Here is a 22,702-nt window from a genome sequence, read left to right as displayed (position 1 = left end):
CGTTTAGTTGAAAGATTAGGTCTGTTCTAGTGTAACGCCTGACTGGATAATACTGTGGATAACACCTGGGGGAGGGCTGAGAGCCCTGTACGCATGAGCTAGAGAGAAAGAAAGAGAGAGAGAGAGAAAGAGAGAGAGAGAGCCTTTCGCCTAACTTCAGCGGAGCAGAACTGGAGTCGGAACACAGAAGACAGGACTGGAAGCTGGTGAGAGGCTCAACGCGGTGCCTGTAAAAGCGTCAAGCGAAACACCATGATATTCCATATCGCAGCCCTTCTGTGTAAGTTTATTTGCTTTACATTTAATGCTTCAAAATGACCCGTTTCACTTTTTTTTGTAAGTTTTTTATACAGTCATGTGCTCACATGCATGTTTCCAGATGTTCGCCGCTGGCTCTTGTAAATAGGACGAATTTTCTGTAACCGACTTTTTTTAACCATTTTCAAGTTAGACGCTTTAAAGTCTTAATATGTGAATTCACTCCATCAGTATGAGTACAAGAATTGTTCTTCTTGTGCAGTTTTAGTAAGTCATATTTAATTTGAAATTGTTTTGAAACACACACACACACACACACACACACACACACACACACACACACACACACACACACACTAATATATTGCTTAATTTACTAATTTGTTGAAAAAAAATGATCTATCCTGGAATGTATCCATCCTGAATCAAACAGGTTTTTTTCTTCTTTTCATTATGTTTAGTTGCTTCTTTGTCATTGTGTAGTACTATTTTGTATACTATATTTTCTCAAATAGCTTCAAACATCTTACATTTATTGCATTTATCCAACTGAGCAGCTATGGGCCTTGCTCAGGGGCCCAGGAGTGGTAGCTTGGTGTGGCTGGGATTTGCAATGCATTCAAAGACTAATGCCTTAACTACTAAGCTACCAACTCCCCTTATGCGTAAAAGGTTTTTGTTCATGTTTTCATTTGAAACGACAAAACGTAAAATAGAAATCGTGAAAGACGTCTTCATTCAAATAACTTTGGACTTTTATCTTGCCAACAGGTTTAGGGGCGCGGTCGTTGGCCCAGCTGCCAGAGCATGGGGATGTGTGCACGGAGGGAAGCTGTTACCCTGCCACTGGAGACCTGCTTATTGGCAGATCCAATCAGCTCTCAGCCACCTCCACCTGTGGCCTAGAGAAAACTGAACCTTTCTGCATCGTCAGTCATCTTCAGGTAGATTATGTGTTTGTCTTTATGAGCCTGGAATGAGTTTGTTTTACCCTCTGGTCTCTCTACACATTTAAAATTCTAGACACATTACTCAGTTAACTTTCTTGAGAGAGATAACATCTGCATCTAAAAAGGTAACGGGAGAGAAAGGTCCATAATATGTGAGTCATTCATCTACTACATTATTTAAAAGTCATGTTCATACATTTAATTGTTTTCGGGACTTTCCCCAAATGTAACTTAGGTAAGGCTATAGACATATAGGAAATCCTTGCCTTCTTAAATGTTTTGTATTGCTTTTGATTTAGTCTTTAGAGAGCAACTGTTCAAGACTTGCGACATCCAGAGACTTGATCTAATCAAAGTGTGCATTGCATAAAAGCCCTTTTAGGCTTTAATCTTTCCTGTTTGTACTAATCATTACTTCATGTGGGTGCTATTGGGACAAATCTTTTTCTTACATAAGAGTTGACATAATAGATTTAGTTTAGTCTAGATACAACCTCACAGAAAGAAAAGCAAATCAAATTATTAAACCTCATCATAAAAATCTGTTTAAATAGTCTCAGAAGTAATACAGAAACTTCCCAAAAAAACGTATAGCTAAAATCCGGGTATATTGTCAGTTATCTTTGTAGAGATATCAGGACTATGGTATTGGGTTGGAGTGTAGGTTGGTAAGTTTCCATTCACAGTTTTGTGTGCATATCTTTGAGTATGTGAGGCTAATCTTTTCTTCAGCTCAGTGAGATTAGACATGAGCCATTCATTTTCAGATACTGACAGAGTCACATTTAGTTTAATTGTAGACATTCCACGATAAATCCATGAATAGGGTCTTAGAGTTGTTTCTCTCATAAGGTTTGCTAAATGTGGTCTATGTGCAAAAGCCATTGACATTTTTTATCTTTTCCCACTCGCCAAATGTAGGAAGAGAAGAAATGCTTTGTGTGTGACTCGAGGGAGACTTTCAATGAGACCGCACATACAACCAGCCACAGAATTGAAAATGTGGTGACCACATTTGCTCATAACCGACTTAAGACTTGGTGGCAGTCGGAAAATGGTGAGTTTATAGGACAAATCAATGCTCAAAAAACTTTTTTTATTTTTTATATTTAGGTTCTTTGAAATAAAAAGCAATAAGTTTTGCTTCCAGAAAGCATTTGTTATTAAAATGTTCAGGGTTCTCATTTATTTTTATTTTTTTATAAAGGCTGTTATATTTTCCATTATGTTTTTGCTTGTAAGCAAGAAAGGCATTTCGTTCTCATGGGAAAAAGGAACACTGCAAAAAAGAGGGCTTGTTAAAGGGAACACCTCTCAGGATAGCCCTCTGCAATCATACCATTGGTGGGAGTTACAGCTTCAAAGCAAACACCTAATAGTTGACTAGCTCAAATGATGACCTCTGTTTTAACTCCCCCATGACAACTTTTTTCCCATAGAAATGGTCACTCCCAGTTGCCTATCACTGTCTAGATTCATTTAAAATGTACTTACAAAAGTACTGAAAATTTCATTTATGTAGATGGGCTGAATAGTGGGGACACATTTTCTGTTTGCTTTGATATTTTATCGAAGGGGGTGCATTATTCATAGGAAAAACAGAATGTAAAACATTTCAAAAGTTGTTTTAAAGAGATGAGAGCTTACGGTGGTGTAATGTAGGGGAGACAGGAAACAGTTATTCACCACAGCTGGACACATGGGCCTGGGAATCAGAGAAACACACAGAGACATATAGCTTAATGATACACTCTCTAGCCTTCCTAGATCCATGTGGCATATTTCCAAAGAAAGCAGATGTTCACAGCTGTAACTGTAGAACTGTACTTTGACTGTATATGGAATTTTTCCATAATGTAAAAGCTGCAGCTGTTACTGTGATATGGTTTTTATACTTACTTATACTATCATACTTCAGTCCAAATTTTTGCACTGTAACTTAAAGTAAAATAATTCAGCATTGTTCCCCCCTGTCTCTTGATTGGATTTAATTTGATGCATTACATTTTAAACGGTTTCTCTCTTAATAAATGTTCTCAGGCATGGAAAATGTTACCATTCAACTGAACCTGGAAGCAGAGTTTCACTTCACCCATCTCATCATGACCTTCAAGGTAATTGTGATTATAGGCTGAGGGACATGGTCTTGTGATGACAGGTGTGTGTGTGTGCGCTCGTGTGTGTACATTGAGGATTCACATAATCACTGCTCGTTGGGGGAGGTGATGGTGGATACGTGTGAGAGCAGTAGGAGGTCTGGAGAATCTCCAGCTGTGCTTGTGACTGAGACGATTGGAATGTTGCTGATAAAGTTTCCTCTTCAACAGTTCAGTCTTAGAATGTATTTAACCACATTTTTTAGTTTAGTTAATTGCATTAAAATGAGAGGAAAACTCTATAAGCTTTAATTTTAAATGGACATCTATTATTGGTGAGCAATAGAAAAAAGTATTTTACAAACACTTCCCCTATTTCCAGGCTCATTGAAATGGTGCATTTCCTCATTTTACTGATGCTTTTATCCAAAGTAACTTAAAATTAAGACAGAATACAACAAAGAAGTTGAAGGTTAAGGACCCAACCATGGGCTTTTAACTCACAGTCTTTAGAGGAGTCTTACAAAGTTTTTACCACCATATCCTCCAGAACCTTTGAAATCCAAATATGTCCTGGAACTCTTCTGAACAAACTTCCTTCACAAGTTACTGTTTTAAATGAGCAAAAGCAGATGTCCTCAAACAATAATGATGACAAGGAGTATGACACTGGAAGTGTACAGCAATATCTAAATATAATATATAAATAAGTTTCCTGAAAAAGTGACTGCAGTAAAATGTTACTGTAGCTTGTAGGTGCTTAGGTTTCTTGTTGGTAGTTCATTTACTAGAGGTACTAGACTTTCAAAATGATTTCATTCCTGCTGTTTTTTCTGGTTTCCTTTAACATGAGGACCAAACATAATTCAAATCAGTAAATAGCATTATTGTTAAGAAATAGGAATGCATTGCTTATCCTGTTATCACTACCACAATTACTTAAATTACACAACTTACTTACGTGGCTATTACTTACCTGTTAACACCAGTTAAGGAGTTCAAGAAGTTCATAAAGAGTCATATATATTTATATGAAATATAAAATTGTAATTATATATAGTTTGTTATAATTTAAATCCTGGTGGTGCTTTGCATTAACTACCCCAATGTACCACTAGAAATGCTCTTTAATCTGTTTAAAGCTTTTCTCTGGTACATTTTAACTAGACTTTCCGGCCGGCTGCCATGGTGATCAAGCGTTCATCTGACTTTGGAAAGACATGGCAGGTATATCGTTACTTTGCCTATGACTGCGAGTCCTCTTTCCCCTCGATCTCACGGGGCCCCATGAAAAAGGTCGATGACGTCATTTGTGACTCTCGCTATTCTGACATTGAACCGTCTACAGAGGGAGAGGTGAGACATAAAGCTGCCTATAGTTTAATTAATGCTTGCAATAATGCCTGTACAGTAATTTGATTTCACACTGAAGGTGTGAATTATAATAAATTTTGTCTGGAAACCTGTATTTTCCAGGTCATCTTTCGAGTATTGGACCCAGCATTTAGGATTGAAGATCCCTACAGCCCAAGGATCCAAAGTAAGAACTTTATTAACAGCTTCTGCATCAAGCCTATCGGCATATACTCACATGCACTGCCCTGAAATAACACATGATGTGTCTCTTCTCTCTGATTTTAGACATGTTGAAGATTACTAATCTGAGAGTGAAGTTTACTAAACTGCACACACTGGGAGACAATCTGCTAGACTCACGTATTGAGATCAAGGAAAAGTACTACTATGCTATTTATGACATGGTGGTGAGGGGCAACTGCTTCTGCTATGGCCATGCTTCAGAGTGTGCCCCTGTCGACAGAGCTGGGGAGGTGGTGGATGGAATGGTAGGTAACTATATGAAGACTAAGTTGTCTTGAACAAGGCACTGCACTATACCATACTATACGGCATAATATTGCAGGTGTATTTTTTTATTATTATTATTAAGAAGGCTTTTTTTAGCCGGCACTGATTATTTTGTTTAGCGTTTTCTCAACTGAATGCCAAGTAAAATAACTGTCCTCACTGAAGAGAACCAAATGAGCAAGTTTTTAGACAAAACTGTTAACAAGTTTAAAATCGGCTTCTTATAAGAATTAAACTGTGTACTGTAGATGAATTTAAAGTTTTCACTGTGGAAATTCACTCATCTGAAAATGCATGCTTGACTTTTTGGTGTTTTTTGTGATTGTTTGAAAACAGCATCCTGTCTTCATTCCACAGTGTTTACTTTCTTTATGAGAGAAATTGAATCATTGTACGCCCCAAATAGCAGTTCATCAGGATATCATGATTGCATATTGATCTCACTTGCACTGTAGTGTTGCTTGATCTGTGCTAGAAATAATACAGCACAGTGAGAGCTTGCATGAACTGTGTGTGTGTGATTGCTGCGAGATCTTGAGAGCTGGCATTTGTTAATGGTTTCCAGATGCATTAAGTATAAACATTACTGCTGCCATCTGCATAGGGGGATTTTACAGCTCATTCTGAGTAGTTGCATCTTTGCAATAGTTCCTTTTAGTTTAAGTTTTTTCTGTGATGTTGAAATAGTTATTAATCAGGGCAATGGTCTGATGAATTGCCTTTTCAATAGTATACTAGGATATGTTTTTTTTGTAAAAAAAACAAATGTGATGGGTTCAGCTTGAACACAATTTATTATTTCTTTTACCCCCACTTGTAGTTAAAAATTCTGTTATCCACATTTTTTCAAGTTAGTCATTACCATATGATTACGTTTTAAGTTTTCTTATTGCTGCTTTTTCTGTAGGTTCATGGCCACTGTATGTGTAATCACAACACTAAGGGGCTGAACTGTGAGCTCTGTCAGGACTTTTACCATGACCTGCCCTGGAGGCCTGCAGAGGGGCGTAACACTAATGCCTGCAAAAGTAAGACATGTACAGGAAAATCAAATACTAATACAATGAGCGAGTAAAGCTATCCCAGCTATCCATCTGTTCTGTCAGTAATTATATTACATTAAACAATTTCAATTCATAGTAACAAATAAATGATTGCAAGCAAATATCATATCATAACAGAAATGTGTAATCTTTCATTTTCTCTACAGGATGTAACTGCAATCACCACAGTAACTCGTGTCACTTTGATATGGCTGCATATCAGGCGTCAGGCAACGTCAGTGGAGGAGTATGTGATGATTGCCAGCACAACACTATGGGCCAATATTGCGAGCAGTGCAAGCCTTTCTTCTACCAGCATCCTGAGAGGGACATTCGTGACCCCAACATCTGCGACTGTGTGTTACTTTTCCTGTTATCATACTCTGCTCCTCTTTTATTTTGTCTTTTCCTTCCTCTCTGCTGTCATCTGTTTCTCAGTGTTTCTGTCTGGGCTAGTTTATTTTGAAAAATACGTCTGGCTAGATCTTTGAACCTCTCTGTCTCTCATTGTGGTTAAGATGATGGGGGAAGAGCACAGGGTGGGACACCTGGTCTTTGAAGTGGTGTTAGTCAACACAGAGCTAAATACTAAGATGAAGTTTCACACTTTGTTGTGTGTGATGTCTGAAGCTTACGCTAAGCTCTTAGACCACACACAGTTCCAAATTGTTCCAAACATTAGTGATTACACAAATTGTAACTATTCTTTTACTGTAAGTTGTTAAATAACACCTGGATGTGACCACTGGTTTCTTGTTGATTGGATTTATAATTCATTGATTACATAGATTTTTTAATATAATAATAATAATGTTGATTTATGCCCCTCTATAGCCTGTGACTGTGATCCCATTGGTTCTCTGAATGGAGGCATTTGTGACGCACTGACAGATGTCTGTCTTGGTATGATCGCGGGACAGTGTCGCTGTAAGCCCAATGTGGAGGGGGAGCGCTGTGACCAGTGCAAACAAGGCCATTATGGCCTAAGTGAGGATCCTCTGGGATGTAAAGGTAAATTTACTGACTTTTCAGGCTTTTCTTAATAGCTTCACAGTCAAGGTGATATTTTGCATTTGAATATAATGGAGAAAACATTTCCACAATTTATACTGTCTGTCTGGCATTTTTTAGCTTGCACCTGTAATCCTGTGGGAACAATCCCTGGTGGAAGCTCCTGTGAAACGCTTTCAGGGAATTGCTACTGTAAGCGTTTAGTTATGGGAAGAAACTGTGACCAGTGCTTGGTAGGTTGACCTCGGTTTTAATTACACATTTCCTGGACATTATTGTATTTGGTTTATTTGACAGGGACCATGTTGCATTAGTTAACATAATATTAGTGGTAAAACTTTATAATAAAAAAAACATGCTATACTTTTAGCTGTTTTCTGTGCAAAGATATGTGTCTGTGTGTATGTGTATGACAGTAGCATCCTGTTTAGTCTCGATTTTGCACGGTTTGCTTTCTTTCTGACAGAATATTCATCATTACAGGCCTTTAAGTAGGATTAGTTTCTCATCTTGGGAGGTCTGTCATAAACAGCTTGTTGTTCGAAGCAGGTTTTAACTAGCTGTTCCTTTCACAGCCTCAGCACTGGGGGCTCAGCAATGACATGGACGGCTGCAGGCCATGCGATTGTGATGCTGGAGGTGCTTTAAATAATAAGTGAGTAATGGCACAGTGCAGCTTGTAGCTGATTGGATACTCTGATTAAACTTTAGGGTCTATATTGGAACACGTGCTGATGTCACATTAATTGAGATTTTTACCATGCTTTCATTGCTTTACCAAAGTCCAAATTTTTCAGACTGACGGGAATCATGTTGATATTTGTGTTCTTTAGCTGTTCTTCAGAGACAGGGTTTTGTCAGTGTCGCGACCACATGTCTGGCAGACGATGTGACCAGGTTGAGTCCGGTTTTTACTTCATTGCTCTGGACCATTACGTTTATGAGGCTGAAGATGCAAATTTTGGACCTGTAAGTCAGCTGTATTTATTTGTATTTAAGCTGGTTTATATATCTAAATTGGTCCATGTTTTTAAAAATCTTAATTTTTTTTTAGGGTGTTACAGTTGTCCCGAGACCATATCCTCAGGACCGCAATCCAACCTGGACTGGTGTTGGCTTTGTGAATGTCCCCGAAGGAGCTTATTTGGAGTTTAGCATTGACAACATCCCCTTTTCCATGGAATATGACATCCTTATTCGCTATGAACCCCAGGTTAGTTCCAGTACGCTTCCACACAATATTTTATAGTAGTTTTTTGTTGTCTAGTATTCTTAGCACAACATGACTCCTATGTCTGTGTTAGTGTGAGTATATTGTATAAGCTTCTGTTGTTCCTAACAATGTGTTTTTATCTGTGTAGCTTCCAGAGCAGTGGGAGGAAGTATTGATGACTATCATCAGGCCTCAAACCATCACTGGCGACAGCCTATGTGCTAACACTATGCCTGATGATGACAACCAAATGGTGTCTCTACACCCTGGTTCCAGGTGTGTGTAAATAAAACTGAATATTTGCACGTTTTTACCTGCCCGTCTGGTGCCTCTTTTATATTTATTGTGATTATAGGAGTTATGCTCTGACACCAATAATTATTATGACAATCATAACCATACTGTGAAATATTTATATAATCTTTACATTTGTATAACATCAGTTGCATAATTATGTTGGTTTCTTTCAGGTATGTGGTGTTACCCAGACCAGTTTGTTTTGAGGAGGGCTTGAACTATACAGTGCGCCTGAGTCTTCCTCGCTACTCTACAAACAGTGACATCCAGTCCCCATACACACTTATTGACTCAGTAGGTTCTTTCTTAAAATATCTAAACTGTTTGTAAAATAATTCTTGAAAAACAAACATTCATTGAGTAAAAGACAATGCGTACAATATATTTTTATGCAACATATACATTTTAATCAGTAAAAAAAAGCTGGTTTTAAATCACTAATTACAGCCTGTTCATACTTTTACTCTTTTTTTGTCCAGCTTGTCTTGATGCCACACTGTAAGAACCTAGATATCTTCTCTGGTTCTGGTTCAGAGGGAGGTGACTTGGTGACCAACAGTGCATGGGACACCTTCCAGCGCTACCGCTGCTTAGAGAACAGCCAGTCAGTGGTGAAGACCCCAATGCCTGACATCTGCAAAAATTACATCTTTAGTGTGTCTGCTCTACTGCATCAGGGAGCTAAAGGTACTGACAGACACATACATACTATATGCTCACATCCCTTTTCTGACAGTTTTCTCAACACCTAAGGTCTTTTTTAAGGGGCACGTCAGTCAAGTCTTGTCAGTCCTTCTCCTTGTTCACTCATCCTTGGTCCCTGCATTTGTCTTTGCATGTTATAGCTTGTGAATGTGTGCCTCAAGCTTGATTATAGGGCTTCACTTGCTTCCTGAGCCAACTTTCTCAACAGTGTACATGTTATTTGCTGTCAAATAACATGACAGACAAGTCTCCAAGACACAAAACAGTGGTCATTAATGTTATTACAAGTTTGGTAGAATTTACCTTGAAGCTATCTACTTCCATAAGATGTAACAATAACAGAGTTCTGGAGACGAGGAAAAAGCAGGTTGTATCATATATTTATTATTGTTTGGCAATGGCATATATCTGAACATTTTAGTTCAGTTAGAGTTTAAGGAATAATTATTTTATATTTACTATTGTAAAATAACCATCATGTTCTCTGTCTTCACTAAACATTTAGATGTATGTGTACAGTAGAGATGTAAAATTACTGAAAGACAGAGCTTTACCTTCAGCATGGCTTTTGTGCTTACATATGGGTGCTTTAATTAATTACACCTGACGTCAAACGTGCCTGCACTGCACTCCTAAATCACTTCAACATGCTCTAGCCTGCAATACAGGAAACAGAATGGACACTATAGATCTTTCATCTCAAATGCCCTATCCTGAGGAATGCACCAAGTGCTATTTAGTCTTCCTCATTGTGATAGGGTCTTTGTTCTCCTGTCAACCTGACAAATTGGCCAGGAGTTTTGTGGTATGTGTAACATGTCAGGTAAAAAGCACCTTTTCATCATGTTAAAAAAAAAAGGCTCTCTCAAATGAAACCACAGTCATAACTTATGATTTCAGATTTAGTATTTGATATAGTATCCTGCAATTTCTCAAAAGAGAGCTTAAATGTCTGAACATCTGCATAAATGTATAGCATCTATTTGATAATTATTTAGTCTAAATCTAATGCTGAAAAATTATATTGGATTTTGTAAAATATTTTGAATCTCTTTAAATAGATGTGTTCATGGTACCCTGTGATATACTGATATCTCTCACATTATGCCCAAGTAATAGGTTCAGTTTCACTAAAACCCTGACCCGGAAAAAGAGGTTGCTGAAAATGAAAGAATAAATGGCCTATAAAGTATTTTTCTTTCTTACACCCACAGCTTGTGAGTGTGACCCTCAGGGTTCTCTTAGTACGGTATGTGACCCGAATGGTGGCCATTGCCAATGCCGGCCTAACGTAGTGGGCAGAAACTGTGACAGATGTGCTCCATCTACTTTCCTCTTTGGACCTCAGGGTTGCAGGTGTAAGTTTAATTTTAATTTGTATGCACAATTCATACTAATGTATCTTTTTAAAGGAGAGTTCTGAGCTAATGGCTATACTGAGTTCGTGCATTCTTTTTTTTTTGTTGGTGTTTGTTTAGCATGTGAGTGCAATCCACAAGGTTCAGTGCATGATTTCTGCCATGAGGCCACTGGTCAGTGTGAGTGTATTCCTGGAGCATACGGACGTCAGTGTGATCGCTGTCTCCCTGGATACTGGGGCTTCCCTAACTGTCGTCCGTGTACTTGTAATGGCCATGCGGAGCAGTGCGATCCCCAAACGGGCCAGTGTTTAGACTGTAGCGACCACACCACTGGACACAGCTGTGAAAGGTCAGTGACATTTTGTTAGTGACATATTTTGAAGTAAGTTAGTGCAATCTGAACCTAATTAAACAATAGCACAATTTTATACTTCAATGATATGCACAGACCTTGTCTTATCTTTAGCCTTATTGTTTTGTATTTGTCACCTCAACAGAATACAATTGAGCTGCAAAATGTACAATTACTTATGCTGTGAAGTCTGAATAGTCGATCCAGTATAAATGCAGTATAAATATCCTAATTTGATCTTGTAATATAAACTTGCTGATAAAGTGCCTGTTTATACAGATGTTTGCATGGTTATTATGGTGACCCTGTCCTGGGATCTGGAGACCACTGCCGCCCCTGTTTGTGTCCAGATGGCCCTGGCAGCAGCCGACAGTTTGCTGGAGCTTGTTATAAGAACCATGATGCTCACCAGGTGTATTGTGTATGCAACCAGGGCTATAAAGGTAATCGAACTATCCTATTTCATATCACACTATAGTGCTATGTGTCACTCCAAAGCTTTATATTTGTGCACAGAGTGTTAAAGAACGTTGTTCCGATTTACAAGTGATTATTGTATAGTCTCTCATTCACTTTGCTTTATGTAGGTGCAAGGTGTGATGAGTGTGCACCAGGTTACTACGGAAACCCTCATGAGGCTGGTGGAGAGTGTCGTCCCTGCCAATGCAGTAACAACATTGACATGATGGATCCAGAATCATGTGATGCACGCATGGGCACCTGCCTCAAATGTCTGTACCACACAGAGGGCGAGAGCTGCAGCCACTGCAAGCTTGGTTACTATGGTGATGCCCTTACACAGAATTGCAGACGTAAGCACCGGGATTGTTTTGTAATTATCTGATTAAGGACAATTTATAGATACAGAGCATCCGGAAAGTATTGGACAGGATTTGGAAAGGCACACATCTGTTTATAGAAGGTCCCACAGTTAACAGTGCATGTCTTAGTACAAAACAAGTCCAAGGAATTGTCTGTAGACCACAGAGGCAGGATTGTATTGAAGCACAGATCTGGGAAAGGGTACAGAAAAATTTAATTGTAGGTCCAAATAAGCACAGTTGCTTCCATTATCCATAAATCAAAGAGGTTGGAACCACCAGGACTTTTCCTAGAGCTGGCCAAACTGAGTGATTGGTAGAGAACAGCCTTAGTTAGTTAGGGAGGTGACTAAGAACCCGATGGTCACTCTGTGGAGAGAGAAGGACCTTCCTGAATAACAACCATCTCTGCAGCACTTAACCAGGAGAGATCTAAAAATGGCTGTGCACTGCTGCTCCCTATTCAAACTGATGGAGCTTAAAAGGTGTTGCCAAAAATAATAGGAGAAACTGTATAACATAATATAACAAAATGTGGAAAAAGTGATGCACTGTAAATACTTTCCGGATGCATTGTAGGCCACTTCACAAATGATCATAGGTAATTTGTTTTTATTTCATTCTATTAATGAGTTATTGTTTGCTGCTCCCTCAGGGTGTGTGTGTAACCATATGGGAACTAGGCAGGACACCTGTCCTTCTGCCGGCGAATGCCACTGTGACCTGAACAACGGGCAGTGCCAGTGCTTGCCCAACGTAGTTGGACAGCACTGTGATTTGTGTGCCCCAGACACTTGGAACATGGCCAGTGGTCTAGGCTGTGAGGCCTGTGACTGTGACCCCAATCACTCGTCCAGCTCTGCTTGCAATGAGGTGATGTCCTGTTCTGCTCTATTTATGTAGCGTATGATTTGCCATTTGTTTGCATGTCCTCATGGTTTGTCAATGTGTTGTGCAGCTTGTAAAGTAGTATGCTCATTTAACTCAATTCCAGATAAGTGGTCAGTGTATGTGTAAGCCTGGATTTGGAGGAAGAACATGCAGGGAGTGCAGAGAGCTGTTTTGGGGTAACCCTGAATTCAAATGTCACGGTAAGCTTTAAAAACATACTGGCATTGGGCAAAAAAATCTAATTAATTCTGTGATATCACACAGTGTGACATTTTAGGAATATTGCAGGGTTCCTCTCTGCTTTATAGCACTACCTCAGTTACTGTTACAAAAACTCAAATGATACATATAGTGAAACTGTGATTTAAGATACTTTGGCTATATCAACCACTGTTACACCTAACACCTGAAGTTAATCTTTATTGATACTCATTGACTACAAGGCTGGCGATTTCTATGCTCATTTTTTTCTGCTCCAAACATAAATAAGGTTATAAAAGTAGCCAACAGCACTAACAGCAGTGTATGAAAGTTTCCTTCCAATACTGAGTTAGCTTCAAATGTGTTTTGTCATGTTGAGCTTAGGGCCTCCCAATTTCCTCTCCTCCTCTACAACAAAGTACCTTTGTTTCAGTAGGTCTTCCCTTCAGGGGCCATGGGTTGGTGACGTAGTGCACAAATCAAATTTTGTCCCTAAACATGTTGGAGTGTATTAGACTAGATCTTAAACCTTCTTGTAAAATACAACTAGAACAGATAAATATAGTGTCTAAAGAAGTACCTGCTGAATTCATCAATTGCCCAAATACTAATGTTGCTTTTTTTGAAGCATTATAATGTGAGCAAGCTAACTTTATATCTAAAATACATTCAACTTTAATGATTGTAGCGTGCTAGTTTGTATGCAACTGCCTCAAGTGTGAACATTCATAAATATTTAAGCCATATCTACACAGTCTGAGCTCCTGCCTCTGTCCTTGGTTTACATTCTTTTTCTTGAGCCAAGTATGAGTGGCTCATCTCAGGAACAAGACTCTAGCATGCCGTTTGTTTGGTGAGCCCAGCATAGCAGGAAGCCCCCTCCTACCCTATGTTTCTCTAAGATCTAGTTACCTCCTTAATGTCTCTGTGTGTTGACTTAACCCCAATATGCCTCAATCCATATCAGCAGAGGAATGAGGACTTTCCCTGATTGGATTATAGTATGTGGGGTTTTTTTGTGAATGTGGTAGTGATAATTAATAGATGCTTCTAAGTTCTAGCACAACTCTTGAACCTATTTTGGGTTTTAATATGAAATGTATTCTACTTAATTATGATAATCTACTGATTCACATCCATCTTTGTATTATGGCTAAGTAGTGAGGCCTTTCTGCATTCTGTTAGTGTATGCGCACATGGAAGACCTCACACTCACCTTACAGTGGTTTTAGGAAATAAACCACAACAGAAACTCAGAGTCTCTGTGAGTGGAATGTTAGCCATATGTGTTTGTTTTATTGTGCTCCAAAAGTCTCGCTACACCATTCTGTTTCAATAAATGTATCCTCATGAAAATGGAAAACATATGTGTGTGAAGGAGGATTTTTTTTCTGCCAGAGAAACTTGTAGTGAACAAAAAGTGAGTTTCACAATGATTTTACATCCTGTATATCAAGGATAGGAATATCTGCCTAACATGGGCACATTTTAATGTCTAACACATTTAAATATTTGTACTTTGATATTTTTTTTTAACCGCAGGACAATTTTAATGTCACAGATGTCATACAAATATTCTGTTTGTCCTCTTGCACTTTCCTGAAAGAGCGTGAGCTCAGGTTTGTATATGTGTGCTGGTCTGAGCATTAAGAAAGTAGATGATTGTCACACACAAACAAAAAAAAAAAGCTGCAGACAGTGTTAGTCTCCAGGGGTCACATTCATTGCATATTTTAGCAAGTTTTGCCTCTTAGCATTGCCAGAGGCCTCCTCTACAATAGGTAGATTAACCTCTGAGCTAAGCCCCCACTTCCACACAGCCTTTTGTTGAAATTAGGGTTCTGAGGTGATGAAGTCCTTGCTTGAAGAATGTATGTATGTATGTGTCTGGAGCACTTCAGGTTGGAATGCTATTCAAGAAGATTAAGACTTGTGGATTGAAGCTGTGTGGGGGGATGTGAATAGAAACACCTTCCTTTTTGAAGATTTCTGTCTTTGTAAGCGCTGGGGGGGTTGAGGGGTTGTGCAAATAAAGCCAGTTTAAAGTAATCTTAGATGTGTGTTTACTTAGTGTCTAGCACCGTATTGTTGGTTCGTTAGCCCCTTTTGTCTTTCAACACTCGGTGGAGACTTTACTCATGTTACAATGCACCGTCTTCACACCAATATTTACTTTATTCTTGTCCTCCCCACAGTACTTCCACCCTCGTTCTTCTCTTTAGAAGTGACCTCCAGTGTAGACACAGTCCAATGCAACTTTGCCGCATAAAACATTCAAAAACATTTATAAAGGTTTATTCTAAAACCTCAACCAGTAAAGGTATGCTGGAAACAGCTTGGTTACATGTTGGAATAAACCTTTTAAAATATTTGTTGGTTTATCTCCGATGTTGTGAAGTAAATACGCAGGTTTACACCATAAATAAGAGTAACAAGGTGGTGTTGAGTTCATGTGATGTTTATCGATGTCTTGTTTTGTCTACGTATTTGTTTGTGCTTTCAGCATGTGACTGTGACCCCAGAGGAATTGCTGAGCAGCAGTGTAACAAAGCCACGGGACATTGTGTGTGTGTGGAGGGTGTGTCGGGCCCCCGCTGTGACACTTGTGCTCGGGGCTACTTTGGAGAATTCCCACACTGCGAACGCTGCCATCAGTGCTTTGCTGAATGGGATGTGGTCATAGGAGACCTCACTAACCAGACACACAGACTGGTGCAGAAAGTTAACGCCATTAAATCAAATGGCATCATTGGGCCCTATCAGGATACCATCAACAAAGTGGAGAGGAGTGCAAATTCCATCACTGAGCTTCTGGCTCAGAATCCTGCCACTCAACCACTCACTGAGCTCCGGAGCCTGCTGGAGCAAACTACGTATGTTACAACCTAAAAGTGCCCGAGAACACCCAGTAAAATTTGTGTTTCATTTAAACTACTAAATGTGGTGTCAGATATTTCTGGAGCAATACAGTTCCTTTGTTTGCTCTATTAGATCTTTTCAGTATTTCTTGCTTGCACATGGAGAACATTTTTCCATCTAAGTAATCTTTTTTATCTTTATGTATTTTTTGTCAAATGTACCTATTCCTAGTAGATTTTTTCTTTTCTGTGATATTTGGCTTAATATCAGTAGTATCACTAACCTATGATCCACATAAAAAAAATATGGATGGATTAATCTATTCTGAAATATAATCTATATTTGTAAAAATGTGTAGATACTATCATTGAGATTTACACATTGTTAATCTAATTTAGATCCCTGATGACTAAAATGTATGAGAAGCTGAATCAGACAGAGGAGCTCTTTTCGCAAATCTCGGAAAACAGCACAGTCTCAAAGCTGGAAACACTCAGCGAAGATGCTCAGAAACTGCAACGCACTGTAAAAGACCTACAAGAACAAGTTGATTTTATGAAGAATTCAGATTTGCGAGGTGAGCAACACTTCATCTGTGCAAGACTTCCATTATTATTGGTGCTGCTTAACAATTCTAATAATGCATATTTAACATTCTTTTGTATGGACTGGCCACACTCGTAGGAGCATTAGACAGTGTGAAGAAATATGCACAGGAGTCTGAAGCAGCCGAGGCTCGTGTGAACGCCTCCATTAGTGATCCTGAGAGCCTGGTGGAGCAGTCAGCCTCACTGCGGAATCACACAGAGTCCATTATGAAAGAGACTAAAAAGGAGTTTCAGATGAAGCAGGATAAACATACCAAGGCACTGGACAATCTGGCTGGCCAGCTTGAGACCCTGGACCTGTCTGAACTCAGTGAGAAGGTGATAATATTACATATCTATTCTGTACATTGACTGTTGTACAAGTCTAAAAAAACAACAAAAAAAGCAAATTATGTCATTAACACCCCAAAGTGGAATATCTTTGTAACATCATGTTCTGAAGTTTATATTACATTAATGTTATGGAATATCCATGAGACAATCTAGTTCCTGTTATCACTTAAATTATAGTGGTAATAACAAAATGATAATAAACAATAGACAAAGACAGAAAAATGCATATATTTACAGAGAGGAACACTGGGTCCTAAAGAGACTTTCCCTTAGAGGAAAATCTGTTACAAAGTTCTAATAATCTAAACTAATTTATTTGATTATTAGATTTTGTGGACAACCATAATAGTCCCTGGTGGTGGACAGGACAAAGTAAATGTAACACTCATATTTTCAGTATAACAGAACTTATTCTGATTCAACCCTAGACTTGTGGCAGCCCTGCTGGCTCAGAGGCCTGTGCTGACTCTCCGTGTGGAGGCCTGGGCTGTGCGGATGCTGAAGGAAACAGGAAGTGTGGGGGAGAGGGATGTAATGGTCTTACCACATTGGCACTTAATGCCTGGCAGAAATCCAAAGACTTTGACCAGGATATTGGCAGCGCCATGGAGGAGGTGGACAAGCTGTCCAAGATGGTGAGTAATCCACTGAACATTTCTATTAGCGAGCAAATAAGTTACTACTAAAAAGTTTATTTACTTTATAATTGACCTGATGCTTTGTATTCAGGTGTCAGAGGCTAAAGTAAAAGCAGACGAGGCCAAGCTGAATGCTCAAGAGGTGCTGCAGAAGACAAATAAAACCAAGCAGCGTGTGGATGACAGCAACGAGGAGCTGCGCAGGCTTATCAAACAGATCCGAGACTTCCTCACCCGTATGCTAATATATTCTAAATATTTTTAGATTAGAATGTGTTAATTAGCATTCAATATTAGAATAGGTGCCTTTCTTTGTGGGTGTATAAATAGATGATTAAGGATGACTGTTATTCTTTTCAGTCTTATTGTTTTGCTAGTAATCTCTTTTTGAAAACTTTTTGAAAAACTGCTGTAAATGTTTTTTTTAATTGACTCTAAACATCACTCCACTCATCTGGGCTGTTTTTGATGACGTTTTCAGAAGAAGGAGCAGATTTGGAGAGCATTGAGGCTGTGGCTAACGAGGTGCTGCAGATGCAGATGCCCACCACGCCAGCTCAGCTGCAGAACCTGACAGCAGACATTCGGGATCGCGTGGCCAGCTTGTCTGATGTGGCAGAGATCCTTAATCAGAGCGCTGCTGATATTAAGAGAGCCGAGACCCTGCTGGAACAGGCCCGCAAAGCCAGGTCAGAACGTTGAATTTAGAAACATCAATCTGTTTCTGATGCAGGCTGGATTGTTTGTTTCGAAAGATTCATGTTGCTCAGGTAGCTTGAACGCAGTATGCAATATTTTATCACCACCTAGTGGTTTGTTAGAATATTGCACACTGCAACATGGGGAAACACATACATGAGATACACATGCTGTACATTTTGCTTACATATGTTAACATTTGTAGGCAAAAAGTTGGGTAAAACTTTGTAATCTGTTAGTAAACACAAAATTTCCGTAACAGGAAAGAGGCATTTGATGTGAAGAGCACAGCTGAGCTGGTACAGGAAGCTCTGGACCAGGCAAAAAAAGCTCAGACAGCTGTGAATGAGGCCTTGGATCAGGCTGCTAGTGACATCGAAGGAACAAAGGATCTGCTTGTATCTGTAAGTTGAATCCTAGGTAAACATTCATAAAGAAAATATGATTTGGGTTAGAAATAAAGTTCATATTAATAAGAAGAAGCCAAATAATTTAATTGTTATGAATAACTAAAAGAAATAAATAATTTTTTAGTAACATATTTCACTGTTCTGGGACGGCTTTCAACTATATTTTGAAATGTGCCAGCGGAGATTTGTGCTTATTTAGCCGAAAGAACATTAGCCACATTTGTTTGGTGGGATTGAGGGTAGTGCCACTTAATTTTTTTTTATCCCAAACCTTGGTAAACAGTTTGGGAACCAAATAGTTCTAGTGGAGGAAAAATATTAAACCTAAACTAGCATACAAGGGCATTTTTGATAATTGTGCACTTTATCTTTGTGGCAACAGTTTGACGAAGGCCCACATATGTGTGTGATGTTTAGGTGTCCACATACTTTTGGTCATATAGTGTTAGAGGACTATCTAAGAACCCGTTTACTTTCAGTGTGAAATATATATTTGGCAGTTAATATTAATAACCATCTTAACACTATATAAAGCATATCGTAAGATGAAAGGTTTTCTTTAGAAGTATTAAATGATTACTTTTTGACCATTATTAAAAACTAAAAAATAATTATATAAAATGATATATAATATATAAAAAATGATATAAAAATTTTTAATTTGCTGACATTTATATTTGTACTTAATAGCTTACAGAGGCACCATACCACATAGTTAAGCACTGAAATGAAAGAATGTGATAACACTAAAGGGATAGAAAGTAGAGGAAATAGATTTCACATGCAAATAAAACCTGTTTCAAGTATCTTAAAAAAAAGACAAAAGGCAATCTTACCTATGAATAAACTTTTGGAATCCAGCTACAGTTAAATACAGTGTTACAGTGAGACCTGAGTTAATACATTTTTGCATTGATGGAAACTTTTCATGATTTACAGGTAGAGTCAGAGACGGCGAGTTCTGAGTTAAAGCTGAGTAATGCTACCCAAAGGCTACTTCAGCTGGAAAAGGATGTGGCTCTTTTGAAAGAGAAAGCCCTCAGCACTTCCACTAAAGCTGAAATGACAGAGAAAGACACAGACAGTGTCAATAAGATGGCAGAGCAGATCAAAAAGGTATTAATACACTCCATCCAACTTGTGATTAAATGTTATAAACCAGCATTTGGAAATTATGAAGGTTACATAACATCCAATGATATTTTTATGCTTTGAGGTGAATAAAAAAAAGTAATCGCTTTCTCTTTATGTATGTGTTTGTAGGATCTGGAAACAGAGCTGAAAGATAAGTACGGTACTGTAGAGGAGATCATCACTCAAAAGGCTCAAGGTGTAGCAGATGCTAAAAAAAGAGCTGAGATGCTTCAAAAGGAAGCCAAAAAGCTGCTGCTGCAAGCTAGTGACAAATTACAACTTCTCAAAGGTATGAACTCCATGCATACCTGGGCCTCGTACCGCTATGCTTTAAAATTGTTTGAGATTTGTCTTTATATTGTTAATGTGTGCTGCCAGTTATTAAAAAGGTAAATAATACATTTAAAAATAAAAAAAAATTGAGAAATGCTGGTGATTATTTGATATGATGTAGCAGCAACGTAATACATTTACCGTATTTCCTGGACTATAAGCCGCTACTTTTTTTCCAAGCTTTGAACCTCGCAGCTTAAACAACAAAGAGGCTAATTTACGTTTTTTTCCTGGGTTTTTTCCGGTTTCACAAACTTCAAGCCAAAAAACGGAGACCCATAACATTAGACCAGTGAAACTCTTTATATTAAATCAGACGCGCTCCCACTGAATCAAACCGCACCACATCATAAATATGGATGAGGTTCCTCTGACGTTTGACCTGCCGCTCACTTACTAACTCCAGTTGCAACAAAAATCATATAAGCACAGAGAGGTTTCCAAAACTCGTGCTTTTTTATTTTTCTTGGCATCAGCGTTATGGGTTAGTCAAAGAAACTTTGAAATGAGCATCAGAAAATAATAAGGACATATTCCTTGGTCTTGCACACATGCATTAATACTGGAAAAATGCGGCGGCAGGCTATTCCAAAAATGCCGCTCTGCTCTTAACGGAGCCACAACATATTTCACCCGTTACACTGTGTAACAGACACTGTCTTTCGTTAAAGCCTGTGTAAAGTTCATTCGTTTCAGTGTAGACAGGCTTATAGACAGGTGCGGCTTATTTATGTTCAAAATAAAAATCTTTGTCAAATTCAGTCTGGCTTCAGACAGGCTTATATATGGGTGCGCTTTATAGTCTGGAAATTACGGTATCAGAATTTGCATCATGTATTGCACTTCTGCAAAAGTACTGCCTTATGATTGGATGAATGGGCAGGAATAGTGGTATTTCTCTTAAAGTTGTTGGTGTATAAATAATAAGCAATAATAAAAATATTCAAGATGGGCAAAAAATGTATACACACTTTTCATCGCTCTTGTTATTTTGTTTCCCGCTGCTAAGATATTAATTATATCATTTGTCAACAGATTTGGAAAAATCATACGATGAAAACCAGAAGACTCTGGAAGACAAAGCCAACCAGCTGGTGGATCTAGAAAAGGCTGTGAAAGAGCTACTTCAAGAAATTAGCCAGAAAGCGACCGTATACAGCACCTGTCTGTTTTAACAGCAAAGCTATTAGGACTAAGACCCTGACAATCATAAATAAATTATAGAAAGTTATAAAGTGGTCTTGTTTGAGGAATGTACTGTGGAATTTTAAATGACACTATACTGAAAAGTAAATCAATGAATGTGAACCTTTTTGACTTGCCTGGCCTTGTGACTGAAAAGGTCTCTGCCCATAAGAAAAAGATTTTTCAAAAACCGAATATATTATTTCTTATTTGTGGATTTTTTTTTACCAATTTATAATGAACAGAAACCAAATAAACTTCTTATGCAAGCAGTATATGAGTCTGAATCCGTTTATTACTGATATAACTTTCTTCCCATGTTTTTTTTCTAATATACTTTTCACATGTGCATTAGTATTATTTTTTAAACAAAGCATATGTTTATAGGAAAATATTCATTGTCATAAAATATACACACAGCATGTTTCTATATGTAATAGAATATGAGCTAGCTAACCTTTATTTAAGAAGAAATTTGTCTATTGGAAATGAATTTCAGCTCTTGGCTCAATTCTTTCTAGCGTGCTGAGGCATGTTCTCCCCTGTGACGTCTCCATTTGTCTAAAAAAAACCCCTTCAACCCTCCCTAGGTGGTAGGCGTCATAATATGTTTCTTGCCAAATAAAATGCATTTATCTATACCGAACCCTTGTTATTCATTGCTTATCATCATCAAAATATATATTACAATGCATTCTTTTATGGTCTGCTGCTGCTGAATTTTTTGGATGGCAAATTTCAAGACACGACATACATTTTTAAATGATCATAACAGTATTAATTTAAAGAGATTACCATATTAGGCCATAAAGCATAACAATAATCTAGTTACATTATTTATTTTTATATTTCTTTTTAAAATTATAATTATTATTATACAATTGCTTACATAAGCCAAGAGAAAGAGAACAACAAAAGGGAGATAAGAATTTTATAGATATTATGTATACTTATATATAGTAATTCTCCCACAAAATAATTAAATAAAAATAGAAATTACACAAAAGCATCAAAGTGTGAGCATAGTGTGAGTGTATATTACTGGTTTATGTAGATATGGGTGGTGAATACAGATTTAATATAAACCCAAATCCGGTTGAAGGTGAGAAAATCTTTTAAACCATTACCATTTGGGGAGAAAAATTTTGCAAAAAAAATTTTATTGCAAAAAAATAATTTATATATTACTTTACTGAGGGCCAGATGAATTATTATATAAGCCTGTGCAGTTTGAAAACACCTCACACCCGTAAAACAGAGCTCTAGTGCCACCACCAGGCTTGAACAGTGAAACACTACTGTTGAACATTTAATTGCACCGAGTTTAGTACAATTATGGTATTTGTCCCGGAGGAGGGGGGAAAAAAAACCCTCTAAGCAAAAGAGTAAAAAAAATTCAAGGTGAAATACCTACTAATCTGAGCAGGTATCAGGAAAA

At 38.0% G+C, this 22,702-nt stretch overlaps 1 protein-coding gene across 1 annotated transcript; it reads left to right on the top strand.

Moving 5' to 3' along the window:
- The first annotated feature begins 126 nt into the window (after window positions 1-126).
- lamb1a (laminin, beta 1a) lies at window positions 127-21,539 on the top strand. The gene is made up of 33 exons (XM_046858971.1): window positions 127-280; window positions 1,030-1,202; window positions 2,130-2,265; window positions 3,249-3,322; window positions 4,472-4,660; window positions 4,781-4,844; window positions 4,946-5,148; window positions 6,078-6,198; window positions 6,381-6,569; window positions 7,048-7,224; window positions 7,345-7,457; window positions 7,800-7,879; window positions 8,058-8,193; window positions 8,279-8,437; window positions 8,586-8,713; window positions 8,908-9,028; window positions 9,214-9,421; window positions 10,654-10,797; window positions 10,918-11,149; window positions 11,432-11,595; window positions 11,740-11,964; window positions 12,629-12,846; window positions 12,968-13,064; window positions 15,569-15,938; window positions 16,323-16,501; window positions 16,609-16,850; window positions 17,294-17,500; window positions 17,595-17,739; window positions 17,985-18,192; window positions 18,465-18,606; window positions 19,552-19,728; window positions 19,876-20,035; window positions 21,115-21,539. The coding sequence occupies exons 1-33, from the start codon at window positions 253-255 to the stop codon at window positions 21,252-21,254; spliced, it is 5,349 nt and encodes a 1,782-aa protein (XP_046714927.1). The 5' UTR covers window positions 127-252; the 3' UTR covers window positions 21,255-21,539.
- Window positions 21,540-22,702: the final 1,163 nt, after the last annotated feature.

This window comes from Silurus meridionalis, chromosome 10 (genome assembly GCF_014805685.1).
Source record: "Silurus meridionalis isolate SWU-2019-XX chromosome 10, ASM1480568v1, whole genome shotgun sequence".
NCBI classification, from domain to species: Eukaryota; Metazoa; Chordata; class Actinopteri; order Siluriformes; family Siluridae; genus Silurus; species Silurus meridionalis.
This window is presented reverse-complemented; position numbering and strand designations above follow the sequence as displayed.

Coding starts and splice junctions, on each gene's coding strand:
- lamb1a (XM_046858971.1), top strand. CDS start 253: ATGATATTCCATATCGCAGCCCTTCTGT. Junction 12,847..12,967: donor CCAGCTCTGCTTGCAATGAG/GTGATGTCCTGT, acceptor ACTCAATTCCAG/ATAAGTGGTCAGTGTATGTG. Junction 17,740..17,984: donor GATCCGAGACTTCCTCACCC/GTATGCTAATAT, acceptor TGACGTTTTCAG/AAGAAGGAGCAGATTTGGAG.